The sequence below is a fragment of the Oncorhynchus tshawytscha genome, linkage group LG24, assembly GCF_018296145.1.
Source record: "Oncorhynchus tshawytscha isolate Ot180627B linkage group LG24, Otsh_v2.0, whole genome shotgun sequence".
Taxonomy (NCBI): Eukaryota; Metazoa; Chordata; class Actinopteri; order Salmoniformes; family Salmonidae; genus Oncorhynchus; species Oncorhynchus tshawytscha.
In genome coordinates, this window is record NC_056452.1 from 12,739,710 (window position 1) to 12,753,723 (window position 14,014).

The 14,014-nt window shown below is 45.8% G+C and overlaps 1 protein-coding gene across 3 annotated transcripts in view; it reads right to left on the bottom strand.

Moving 5' to 3' along the window:
* rab11fip3 (RAB11 family interacting protein 3 (class II)) overlaps positions 1-14,014 on the bottom strand; it is a 51,737-nt gene that overhangs the window by 10,292 nt on the left and 27,431 nt on the right. For 2 of the 3 annotated variants that reach the window (XM_024386862.2, XM_024386865.2), the window contains 5 exons: positions 9,204-9,407; positions 6,878-7,015; positions 5,709-5,744; positions 5,411-5,504; positions 4,760-5,004 (listed from right to left, as the gene is read on the bottom strand). In XM_024386862.2, coding sequence (XP_024242630.1) covers positions 4,760-5,004; positions 5,411-5,504; positions 5,709-5,744; positions 6,878-7,015; positions 9,204-9,407 — 717 coding nt within the window. The remainder of the gene's footprint in view (positions 1-4,759; positions 5,005-5,410; positions 5,505-5,708; positions 5,745-6,877; positions 7,016-9,203; positions 9,408-14,014) is intronic. The other variant, XM_024386864.2, reaches the window with a different exon arrangement.

Consider the following 14,014-nt stretch of genomic DNA (forward strand, 5'->3'; position numbering starts at 1 on the left):
CCGAACCTTCACAGCCACTAGAGGGAGACAAAGAACGTTGGTATCTGCCCATATTTGGTGTTTACCGTCCACAAAAGCATGAACAAATACGAGTAGTATTTGACTCCAGTGCTAAGTGTCAAGGTGTGTCACTTAACGATGTTCTGCTCAGTGGTCCAGACTTAAACAACACACTCTTGGGTGTCCTAATGCGTTTCCGCAAGGATTGCATTGCACTAACAGCAGATGTGCAACAAATGTTTTACTGTTTTGGTGTACGTGAGGATCACAGAAATTACTTAAGGTTTCTCTGGTATGAAGACAACAACCCAGATAGAAACATAACTGAGTACAGGATGAAAGTGCATGTATTTGGGAACAGCCCTTCACCAGCCGTAGCCATCTACTGCATGAGACGAGCAGCGCTACAGGGTGAGAAGGAACATGGGTCAGAACCCAAGCAATATGTAGTGAGGAACTTCTACGTCGATGATGGTCTGACATCAGTAGCTACTACAGAAGAAGCTGTCAACATTCTAAGAAAAACACAAGCAATGTTGGCGGAGTCCAACATGAAACTACACAAGATTGCATCCAATAGCAAAACAGTTATGGAAGCCTTCCCTATGGAGGACCGTACGAAAGACTTAAAAGATCTGGACCTAGGAGTGGATCCTCTCCCTTTTCAACGGAGTCTGGGACTTTCCTGGAACCTGGAAACAGACAGCTTCTCATTCCAGGTGTCCCACAATGAGAAGCCTTTTACGCGGAGAGGCATCCTGTCCACAGTGAATAGTCTTTATGACCCCCTTGGGTTCGTGGCTCCAATAACAATGCAAGGTAAAGCCTTAATCAGAGAACTCTCTTCTGATCAGAGTGAGTGGGATGCCCCTCTTCCCACAGAAAAAGAAGAGAAATGGAAAATGTGGAAGGAATCTTTGATGGGCTTGGAACATATGAATATTCAGCGGACCTACATCCCAGTCTCCTTGTCTACCACTCAAAGAAGAGAGCTACACATCTTCTCGGATGCCTCTACAGTAGCCATAGGAGCGGTAGCCTACCTGAGAGTTATTGACTCGGAAGGTCAATGCCATGTTGGATTTGTCATGGGGAAATCAAAATTGGCCCCTCGTCCGGCCCACACTATCCCACGCCTAGAACTGTGTGCGGCTTTGCTAGCTGTTGAGATGTATGAACTGATCAAAGACGAAATTGACATTGATATACATGCAGCCAAGTTCTACACAGACAGTAAGATAGTTCTCGGTTACATCCACAATGTCACCAAAAGATTTTATGTTTATGTTGCCAATAGGATAACTCGCATCAGGAAGTCTACCCATCCAGATCAGTGGTGCTATATAAACACTGACAGCAATCCAGCAGACCATGCAACCAGGCCCATACATGATGCGCTCTTAAAACACACTAGTTGGTTCTCAGGTCCACCGTTCCTGACCCAAACAAACTCGAGTAAGCCTGAGAACATCAATTTTGACCTTGTAGAGCCTCACACAGATGCAGAGATTCGACCAGACGTCACTGTCTTTGCCTCTAAAGTTTCTGGAGCTCAACTCGGCTCTCATCGCTTTGAGAGGTTCTCAAGCTGGAAAACTCTCAATCGAGCCACAGCACGACTCATTCATGTTGCAAGATCCTTCTATGAAGGTGCGGACAACACCAGCTGCAGAGGCTGGCATGACTGTAATAAACCATGCGGTACAAGTGAGTTGTCACAAGCCAAAACAGCAATCATTCACTGTGTGCAACATGAAGCCTTCAGAGAGGAATTCAAATGCATTGAAAAAGGAAAAGAGTTCCCAAAGCAAAGTACACTCAAAAAGCTGAACCCAGTTGATTGATGAGGATGGGTTGCTGAGGGTGGGAGGCCGCTTATCCTCCGCCGACATGTTACAAGACCAAAAACATCCTCTCATCATCCCACGGACACATCATGTTGCCACTCTGCTGGTAAGACATTATCACGAACAAGTGGCTCACCAAGGCCGTCATTTTTCAGATGGAGCTATTCGAGCAGCAGGCTTCTGGATTATTGGACGTCTGGTCTCTGGTATCATTCACAAGTGTGTCACCTGCCGCAAGGTTAGAGGGAGGTTAGTTGACCAAAGAATCACATCTGAACCACCATTCACCAGCGTTGGACTTGATGTGTTTGGACCATGGAATGTCATAACTCGTCGCACTAGAGGTGGTAGTGCAGACTCCAAGCGCTGGGCGGTGCTCTTTACATGTATGTCTACTAGAGCAGTCCATATCGAGCTTATCGAATCCATGTCCACATCCAGCTTCATCAACGCGCTGAGGCGTTTTTTCGCTATCCGTGGTCCAGCAAAAGTGCTACGGTCTGATCGAGGTACAAACTTTATAGGTGCCTGCAGGGAACTGGGTATCGACATAAATTACTCAGAACTGACTAAATACCTCTCAGATAAGGGATGTACTTGGATATTTAATCCTCCACACTCGTCTCATATGGATGGTTCTTGGGAGAGACTCATTGGGGTTGCCAGACGTATTCTTGATGCTATGCTGTTTCAGACGGGCTCCACTCGTCTCACACATGAGGTCTTGAGCACTCTTATGTCTGAAGTTATGGCAATAATCAATGCGAGACCCTTAGTGTCAGTATCAACCGACCCTGACATGCCTACCATTCTCACACCCTCAATGTTACTTACACAAAAGACCAGCGCTACCTCAGCCCCTTCTGGATACCTCAGCATGAACGACCTTCATGGAAAACAGTGGAGGCAAGTCCAGTGTCTCGCTGACACCTTTTGGAAAAGGTGGAGACAGGAGTACCTGACAACGCTGCAGAGACGCATAAAATGGACAGCAGAAAAGCCAAATGTAAAAGTGGGAGATGTTGTCTTATTGAAAGACAGTCAGGCACACAGAAATGACTGGCCAGTCGGGCTTGTGGTAAAAACCTTTCCCAGTACTGACAAAAAGGTTAGGAAAGTAGAACTAAAAATTGTCAAGCAAGGAGCTGCTAAGGTGTTTCTGAGACCAATCTCAGAGATTGTTCTTCTTCTTTCTGAAGCATCCTAGAGACAAAAGATAAAAATAGAAAGGACATTATTTGTTTCTTGATATGTTTTATTTCATAGTGGCACAATTTCATTATACCAGGCAGGGAGTGTGCTGCCATCCTGTTAGAAGGTAACAGATTATTTTATTACAATGGTTAAATTGGATTTTCATTGTGTTCAATGGTGTTATTTGCCCCCTAGTGGCGCTTTCTGGTACTTAGAGAGACGACGCAAACAGGAAGTAGAGAATTTGTTTTGCACGCATAGAAGCAGCTACAAACAACGCTACGGTGCAGGTCTTTCAATGTAGTTATTTCTTGTCACGCTTCAGCCTTGGAAACATATTTGTTTGTAAGTTCGATTCAAGCATTTAGCTAATGATGATAATCTTGTTATTGATAGAGTTGCTTACATATCAATGTTGGTTGCATTTACTCACAAATTGCAATGCCTTTAATGTATGTCGTTAGCTGTATTACTTTGCTCATGCGTCATGCAAACGAATTGTAAAATATACAATACTGTAGTTTTGTTACTGTTTCTAGTGTAATATGCTTTGTTATTCTACATAGATGGTTATACATTATTAGAGTAATGAAAGGAGCCAATTACCATATGGTTAACAATTAGCTATATGGTTTGGCATCATGCCAGATGCATGGTACCTTAGCGCGTGCTTTGTATTTATGCAAATTCAAATGTTTAATGTACAGCTACAGTATGTCGGTGTGAATTGAATACTAAAGTATATTCTTTTCTGTATTTTGCAGTTTCACAACATAAACGTTTTCAATATATTCATTCAAGAAAAGTCACGCCTTGGGAGTTTTATTGAAGACTTAGTTGTTAGCTATCTGTCTAGTTTGCATGGGAACGCAACTCAAGGGCAGAATACCAACATAAAGTATCTTAAGGAGTTGGGCCACCACGAGCCGCCAGAAGAACTTCATTGAGCCTTGGCATAGATTCTACAAGTGTATGGAACTCTATTGGAGGGATGCAACACCATTCTTCCATGGAAAATTATATAATTTGTTTTTTGTTGATGGTGGTGGAAAATGCTGTCTCAGGTGCTGCTCCAGAATCTCCCATAAGTGTTCAATTGGGTTGAGATCTGGTGACTGAGACGGCCATGGCATATGGTTTACATCGTTTTCATGCTCATCAAACCATTCACTGACCACTCGGTGCCTGTGGATGGGGGAATTGCCATCCTGGAAGAGACCACTCCCATCAGGATAGAAATGATTCACCATAGGTTGAAGGTGATCACTCAGAATGGCAGTGTATTTACTCAAGTGTTTCCTTTATTTTGGCAGCTACCTGCTACAAGTCTACTCTACTGAGAAACAGCTTTGGGTTCAAGGGCTTTGGGAGGGTGGTCCTGGGGCCCCTCCTGGGTGCACAGTTTTTGCCCTGGCACTACACAGCTGATTCAAATAACCAACTCATCATCAAGCTTGGATGATTTGAATCAGCTGTAAACCAGTAGGTGTCAGTGAAGCCCCACAATGTCACTGACCGACGCAATCATTGGAGCAGTGTTGACAATCACAGCCTCTAAAGGCCTATGTACCAGGCAACCTGCTGGCCAGCCTTGCAACAATCACACACACACACACACACACACACACCTGGGCAGAGCTGAGGATGCTACGCACAGGTTGCTAACCTCTCTCCTCGTCTTTATAGACACGCACACCACACACCCACCCCCCACATACCTAGCCTGCAGGTTCTCCAGCTCCAGGCCCCTCTCCCGCTCCAGCTTGGTGAGGGCGTCCTTGTGGCGGCGGGTCTCCTGGTGCAGGTGGTCCTCAGCGCGGAGCTCTTGCTCCTTGAGCTGCTCCTCCAGGGCGTTGGCCCGGTGCACCAGCTGCAGGTTCTCCTGGCGGAGGCGCGCGTGCTGCTCCCCGCTAGCCTCCGAGTCCTTCTCCAGCTCCGCCACGCGACGCTCCAGTAGGAGCACCTGGGAGGAGGACGGGGTGAGGGTTAGCACAGAACAGTGTTGTTTGTTTATTACGATCTCTTTAAGCCCACAATGGGGGGGGGCTACAAGTGGCACTACACTGTGTAGAATTGACCTGTGATTTGTTGCATTTAAATGATGCTATTGAGAACTGGATGATATTTGTATTTTATGTTCAGTGGTTTCAAGTTTTAATGTCAAATGCACAGCTGGTGAAATGCCTTTCTTGCAAGCTCTAAACCCAACAATGCAAGTATAATACTGTGTATCATACACTGCATGTGTTGTTTGATGCTGAACTCTTTCTTTACATTGACATACAGTGCTGTATAATGCTGTTTGACACGGTTGATAAACTCGGTATGATGCGGTATAATCTTATGACGTTGTGATGTTGAACTCTGACCTTGTCAGTGATGTCGGTGTCAGCCAGGTCCAGTATGTCACGGGACAGCTCACTCATGCTGTCCAGCGTCATGGAGCTGTTCTGGAGGAGGTGACTGAAACGCCAGGGAGAAGAAATAAATGTTTGTGATAAAAATAAAAAAAGCAGCTCAAAACTGTTCCGTCCTGGAAAACTTTCACTTTACAACTTCACGATAAGTCAAGATAGCTAGTTGTGTTTGTCAAAATCCACCATATTTTCACATTCAATCTAAAATAATTTTCTACTGAATTGATTAAAATAACTCATTTTGACCTACCGTGCTACTTTCTTGCTGGACAGCCTCTTGCTGGAGCTGAATGTCAGAAGGGAGAAAAGACAGATGAAAGAGACAGCGTCTGTCTCTTGGTGTCCTTCCTCCCCACCCCCTCATCCCTCGCTCCAAAAAGCAGAGGGATAAAGAGGTTGTCATACGGGGAGCACAGGATCCTAATGTAAGGTACATGTTCATATGCACGTCTGCAGATACGCCACAGCAATAAAACACACACACGCCCGCATTTGAAATGCAACCCGAAAACAAAAATGTTTTTTATTGGACTGGTCTAGGAGGTAGGCCTAGTCACTCCCTGTTTCAGTCCATTTTCATCCGTTTGGTGCCTAATGAACACAACCCAGACACAAAAGCATGTGTATCAGTTAAAAAGGTTGGTTTTTCCATCAGCACTCATGCTTGAACAGGTACAAGATGATTCAATCCATTTGTAAGGCTGTAATAGAGTGAGTACTTTAAATGGAATATGAGAGCAATGATATAAGCCATGCACCACTGCCAATGATGTCAATTACCTGGAAGTCAATTCAGGTTTAGCATATTTTTTTTTTGTTGCAACGTTTGTCACTGCACACATGGAATTGTTTCCATGACCTTGACAGGATGCGAGATATGTATGCATGGAACTCATAGGGCATGCAATGATACGAGCAATGGGAACTCTGGGCAAACCTTCTGTTGGCCACCTGGCACCAACAGCTAGAGCAAAGAGCGGCGGCCCACCAAACTCACCTTTACCAACATCGATTATGAACCTTAGAAACCTTATTTATAACGCCACAGAACAGACACCACGAGCAAGCTTGAGTTTGAGTGAGAGGTTCTCCCCAAAGCCGAGTCAACCAAGCACTAACGCTGTCAACACACCGCAACTCACACACAAACGTGCACTGAAGAGTCAAGATGAGTGGAGTGGAGATGTGTGTGACGACCTATTCAAAAACATACACACAAATGCTGTCAAACTCTGTGCATGTGTCCGCCTGTTTGACAGTATTAAACACAACACACCTGTGTGCATCTTACAAACGGAACACAACAGGACAGCACACGCACAGAGAGCGAGAGCAGTGTGTGTTACCTAGTCAACACGGCAATACACACACACACACACACACACATGGGATAACCTTAGTGGTGGTGGGGAATGTTACCTATTCATCTCTAGGAAATTGAGGCGAGTGGAGAGGTCCTCCAGGCGAGAGATTTGTTTGTGACATTGGTTACAGAAAAAGTCCAGCGCTTCCTCCCTGAGGAAGCTCTGAAAGCTGGCAGGGAGAGTAGTGGGGGTGCTGGGGAGAAAAAGAGAGGAGGAAAGGAGGAGAAGGGGAGTGAGTGACGGAGAAGGGAGGTGCACCGTGAAGGAGAAGAGGAAGCGTCGGGGATCAAGAGTGCAGGATCATGAGAGTTTGTGAAAAGTGAAACTTTGTGAGTAATTGAGCTGTGTGGGGGTAAACTGAAAGGATGGACTCCTTCTAAGAGCGCTGTTCCAACCAAGGGTTCTTCCCGCCCCTTCAACAGAAGGGCTACTGTCACGGGGAACACTTTTATCTGTATTCATGTATATTCATGTATTACTTTAGTGACTTGGCCCCGAGGAGCTGCAGTGAGGTTCATATTCAGCTCACGATAACTAGCACACAAACAAACATCAATAGCTAACTGGAGTGTGTGTGGTTGCCGCAGCCTCTCCTCACGTCACCTTTTCTGGCTGATAATTTATGCCTCGATTCCTGTATGTGTGGCGTGTGCCTCGATTCCTGTATGTGTGGCGTGTGCCTCGATTCCTGTATGTGTGGCGTGTGCCTCGATTCCTGTATGTGTGGCGTGTGCCTCGATTCCTGTATGTGTGGCGTGTGCCTCGATTCCTGTATGTGTGGCGTGTGCCTCGATTCCTGTATGTGTGGCGTGTGCCTCGATTCCTGTATGTGTGGCGTGTGCCTCGATTCCTGTAAGTGTGGCGTGTGCCTCGATTCCTGTAAGTGTGGCGTGTGTGTCTCGAGGTGGTCATAGGTTCCTGAGAATCACTGCTGTGCTGTCTCAGGCATGTTCTGCTGGCTGGCCTGTAGTGAAGGACACTTATGTGAAGTAACAGCTGCAGTAGGGTTTGTGTGTAGCAGTAGTAGTGATGCAGAAGTGTGGGTTTGTAGACAGAGTGGCAGTGAAGCAGCAGTGTAACATCTAGGTGTGTGTGTGTGTGTGTGTGTCTAGTAAGATGAGGAGAGTGGTTAGCGTCCTGTGCGTACAGAGGAGTGTGTTTACACTCAGCAGTGTGGAGAGGGTCAGAGAAATTTTCGGCATCACCGCATACACTACGTCACTAACCACAATGCTCCTGAATCACAATGGCCTCATTCAAATTGCCTTAGTGCCCACTCATTCTGGTTGGAAGGAATTGACGGTTGTAAGGGTGACTTACAGAGGGAGGGAAAGGTTTAGAATTACTGGTAACTCGGAAGGAATCATTAAAGCCAATCCACTTGGGCCGGCTTATTTCCATATTGTGACCGAGAAAAACCCAGGCAGTTAGCTGGCTAAGAATTTGCAGGCATGAAAGATAGGGAAAAATATCACCCAAATGGGAATTACGCATTATCCGGCTTAGGGTCTCTGATGAAAACAGAGTGTGGGAGAAGGAGGGGGTGGAGCGGCTGCAGAAAAAGAGGAGGGGAAGTGCTCAGGAGTGTTCAGGCAGAGCAGTACTGTGTCAGAAGAAAGAGAGAGGGGAGTGAGTGATCAGATGTGGTCAGGTGAGACAGACTTAACACAGTCCATACTGGCTGGCTCAAACGCCAGCTTTGTTAGCGAGCCTATGGAAATCCTGTAACTCTCCGTTTGGTCTGAATTCCACTCAATAAACACGCTTGGTTATGTCTACCCTTGATGACTGGATATGTGTAAGTGTATGGTGTGTAGTCGCTCTAAAGAGTAAGCAGCAACAGGAAGAGTTCTAAGTAAGTGAACTTTGCCCTTGTTCCCTTTTTACCTCGCCCTTCAGGAGCAGGAGTCAGTGGGAGTGGACTGGAAATGAGGTCTCCAGAGAGTTCTTATCCATGTTTGACCTCCAGTCTTTCCAAACATACAGCCAGTCAGTCTTGTTATAACAGCACCAGGGAAGGTTGTGGCTAGGACACTAGAGCTGAGAATGTAGCTGGGAATGTGCCACCACCATTTCCAGAGACTAAATCCACCGTGCTACTCTATCCAGCAAGACAACACGTTCCCTGTTCCCTGACAGGAGCCAACAACTGCGCTGTGTGTTTGACTTTAGAGACGATGCCCTAGGATAAAGTAATGTTATTGTTGGTAACAATGTGGCAGCTACTGTGGGTGACCTTCATCCGACACGCCAGAGTTTTGAACTGATTCGTGGCACTTAAAAACATAGCAGTTGTGTCGTATATGAACGTGTAGGCTGTCACAGTCTTACTCTGAGTGCTCAGTATGACCCTGGTTGCTGTTCTTTAGGGTGGCCCGTACCTGGGAGAGAGTAGCAGGGAGGAGCAGTTGCTCTGGTCGGGGGTCTGGAGGTGGGATGAGTCCCCCTCTCCCTCGGTTCCCTCCTCAGTGGTGTCCAGCAGCAGCTCCGAGGTGTTGCTCTCCCCAAAGTCCTCAAAATGTTCCTCATCCCCGCCAATCACTGTCACCAGGGTGTGGCTGTGCAACTCAGAGCTCAGGGAGAACCTGAGGGAGAGAGAAAACAGTTGATTGTGTATAAAAGAGAGTGTGATAGTGAGAGAGAGAGAGAGAGAGAGAGAGAGAGAGAGGGAAACATAGGAGGAAGAATACCCCTTCAGGTACACACACAGGAATTGCATATAGCCACGTTCACGGAGGTATTTTTCTACATTTACCCAAATTTGTGACTGTATTGGTGTCTGTATCAATGGTGTCTCAGGGGTGGAAATGCCAGAAAAATCTTGAATTGACCTACTCATGGTTTGTGGTTCTATGCCTGTATGTGCATTTGTTCCTTAGATTGTGTACAAACTCATTTACGGGCTAAGGTTAGGGCTAGAGCTTAGTTTTTACACCTGACTATCTCTGTTTATCACTTCACTGTAAAAACAGGTCTGAGTTTCCTTCACCAACAGACCACGGAGGCATCGCTTCCGTAACACGGATGATCTATTTTAACACGGCTTCAACCAAATTAGAAGCGCTCAACTATCACAGTACGAGTGTGGATAAGTTCCAAGTTCTATATGCAGACTTTAGCACACTGTTTGTGTTGAACTGTGATGCATTGAAAGCAACTAGCCTAAATCCAACAAATAGAATATTTGGCATCCCAGATTAAGACAGCCCTACAAAGCGCCCGGCAATCTGGACAAGTTTTAAAATCAGTTGTCTTTAAGGGTAATCTGATAATTCATTAATCCCACAGACTCGTTGGTCAAGATGAAGCACATTTAATGTTCGTGGTCCACCGGCAATATACATCTGATGTCTAGCTACACTCACTGCATGAGAGTGGCGCTTTCACTTGGTTCTATGTAGTGTAAGCTTAAGGGGTGACCTTAATTGAAAAGAGACTGGGCGAAAGCTTCTCGTCAAGTTTAAAATTAGCAGGCAAATTGTCACACAAATACATGGAAAGCTAAAGTTAGTCATGTTTAGCCACCAAAATAGACATGCTTGGCTAGTCTGCGACGGCCAAATTGGTAGGTTCACCTGAGTTCAGATGATATATATATATATACAATACAGTGGCCCTGCTTTCTGTAACAAGAAAGGGTATTAGATAGCCAGACTTTCCTTTGTACCCCAACAGGACATGAAGGGTGGCTGGATTGTAGCTACATACACACAGGATATAAATCTCAGCACCATTCCAAGGGTTGCTGTCAATCCAATGACAAAGCCTAGTTCTATTTCTTGTGTTTACACATACAGAGTCAACAGACTTTTAACCCACTCAATCCTACCTTCAAATTCACTGTACGCTAACCACCGACAGGGTAGCCTGCACTTAAACACTGATCAACTTCAGATACACTTCAGCCTCTCTCAAACCAACATTAAAAAACAATTAACACTGACTCAGCACAAAACTTGCGACACCCTAACACTTGAACACTCTAGCATAGCACTCAAAACCTCAACCTCAATACATTTGACTCGCAGTCCAACATTCGGGGCCCACTTACCCACTACTCAGCCCGACACTGAGGTCCCTAGTAAGGTCCCGCACATGGAGGGCAGGTGAGGAGAGAGACCGCATCTTTAAACGCCGCCCGCTGCCCCCGCGTCTCAACCTCGGAGCAACTGGAGACAGACGACCTCCAGTCAACCAGAGTGGAATCCTGAATGCTCACTGGTCACACCAACCCAAGAGGAGTACTGCTCAGTTCTTCAGTTAAGGAGACGATCCCAAAGACCTTGTCCACTCAAGGGATTAGTCCATGGTACCCAGAACATGTTACTGAGAGTCGCACACTCGTCTTTCTTTGCACGTTTTATAGGTTACCGCCAACTTGGTCGACTAGAAAGTCTTCCTCACAGTCTGTAACCACAAATGATCAGTCCTCACAAGTGACCAGCCGGATTGTCCCCTGTTACCATGGGCTCGTCCCCGTAGACTTGTGGCAAGACGGGGAGGCAGGCTGTGAGTGGCTGAGGGTTAATACGATTAAGGGCTAAGCAGAGGCACCAGGCAGGTGCGGTGACCGGCCCGGGCCCAGCCGAGTGAGGTAGTGCTGGGGTAGGACACGAGGGGCGGACGGGCTGGGGCTGGGTAATCCTGTTAAACTCCTAATCCCCAGCCAAGAGCATAGACTCATTCATGTAACGGCCGTCTCCCGGGGCACAGAAACTACTAGGAGGAGTTGAAAAACCGAAGCTTAAACATTTTGTTAAATGTTACTGACAGTGTTGAGTCATCATGTGTAGGAATAGGAAATTTGTCTAGGTCTTCATGCAAGAGCACATGACAGGGAGGTGGGAGTGTGTTGTTATTGTTCTGATTCACTTAATTCGTTGTTTTTTTTAATGGGGCAGGATCATCATGGGACTCATCACATGTTTCCAGTGGACTCCAGTGGGATATGATGTGAGATACACACACAGGGCTGCTGTACAACAATTGCAGCGTCTTTCATGAAGCCAATTTATAATTTTATAGTAGCACATCTGATTGCTGTCAGCGGTGTGATCCCACCGCTGACACCCATTGTAAACCTTTTCACCGTGACGTCAACTCAAAATGGTTGTGGTTGGTTTGTGTAACTCACCTGCAGTGATCTTCTGACTCGGTGACAGACAGGGCAATTCAACACAGGAAATATGGAACTCAAAGAAGGAACTGAGCTGAAACGCAGAGGAATCTGCCTCAAGGACGAATTGATAGGCGAGGCCTGAGATAGCCACAACAAGCGAAATCTAGAAAGTTGTATAAGAAAACACCTGTATGGCAAGAGTAACAGGGGCATGATCTGACATAGCAGAGTAGAAAATGGATGTTGGATAGTCTTTGCAGTTTGGCAGTGGAATACATTTCTATTCAAAATGTGTCAACACGATTCAGCCCAGCGAAAGGTCAAAATACACTGAAAGTCCTTTATTTCTTGGGAAGTTCAGCCTGGTGAGTCAGGGGACGACCTTCCATGATTCCTGCCAAACCGCTGATAGTGCAGGACTGCTGAAACAGGAGAAAGTGGAAGTGCCTGCCGGCCGCGCTTTGGCCCCCATCAGCACGAAGGAAAGATAGGGCCCCTTCCAGAAAAAAAAAGGAAAAGAGCAAAAAAAGAGCAAACTCCACACTTCCTGGAATTCAAGGCACAGCTGTTGACAGGAAGTCCAAACACATCCCTGTTAACTGGTCCACCCCCCCAGATCCGTCATCTACCCGGACAGACAGGTTACACAGTCAGCAGATAAGACCTCATTCCCCTACACTTCCTCCTCCCTCGTGACTGACCCCAGCACTACCCCAGCACTAGTGTCCGATCAAATGTATCTCTCTATTATGCGTGGGAATACTTTGGAACAGATTTCCAAAATTAAAAACACTTGGGAGCTGTTTTTACTTGGGGGAGGGGGCATATAAAATCACTTGGAGCTGTTTTTACTTGGGGGGCATATAAAATCACTTGGAGCTGTTTTTACTTGTGGGGGGCATATAAAAACACTTGGAGCTGTTTTTCCTTGGGGGGGGGCATATAAAATCACTTGGAGCTGTTTTTACTTGGGGGGCATATAAAATCACTTGGGGCTGTTTTTACTTGGGGGCATATAAAATCACTTGGAGCTGTTTTTACTTGTGGGGGGCATATAAAAACACTTGGGGCTGTTTTTCCTTGGGGGGCATATAAAATCACTTGGAGCTGTTTTTACTTGGGGGCATATAAAATCACTTGGAGCTGTTTTTACTTGGGGGGGCATATAAAATCACTTGGAGCTGTTTTTATATAAAAATCACTTTGAGCTGTTTTTACTTGGGGGGGCATATAAAATCCCTCGCGGCCAAATTCGGCACAAATTAGCCCAAATCAACAATTAGTCGATGTAAACTTCTACAATTAGGTATCAAACACTTAAACGCATAAGCTCTTGACAGAGATATCTGGAACTGCCTGTGAAAAGGACGTTGTCAAGTGGCTGTTCCAAACAGGTGGCAGGCACTAATCTGACATCTTAGGAACAGGGTGTTGGGGGTACGCACTACAGAGTGACCACAGCTGATAATCTTTGCTTCATTCTAACCATTGACTCAATTAAATCCTTAGGGGTGGAAGAACCCTACCAAAACAAATCCTTAGACAAAGAGCGCAAGACAATGGTTTATGTTATCAGTATTTGCCCCGAAGGGACAATATGTCTAGTTTTTGCCCTTAGGGGACAAATAAAGTAGCATTGACTTGAAACAAACTCGTTGGGCATTGATAATACTACACAAATAGAGCTCAAAAGGCAAGAGGTGTCATGCTATTGCCTGATTTCCGCTAACCAGAAAAGTTGAGGTAGAAGTGCAGGTAAAAGTCAACATAGAAGATTAACTTACTGTAATCATTGCAGCAACACATAACTCTTGGCCACTGAAGATCGACTTGTCTCAAAGCTCACAGTCAACCAAAAGACAAACTCAAACATACAGTGGATAGATCAGGGCACACATAGCTGTCTCTTCAAGGTCTCTGGATTTTACATTGTGTCTGAGTGTGAGGTCACCTCGAATATCGTGCAGCAAAAAACGAGGGCAGAATGTTCAACAACCAAAGTGTACTTTAATAACTGGGTAAGCACGTTCATTTCAAACTGTCGGTGATCTATTACGCCTTTGAAAATGATGT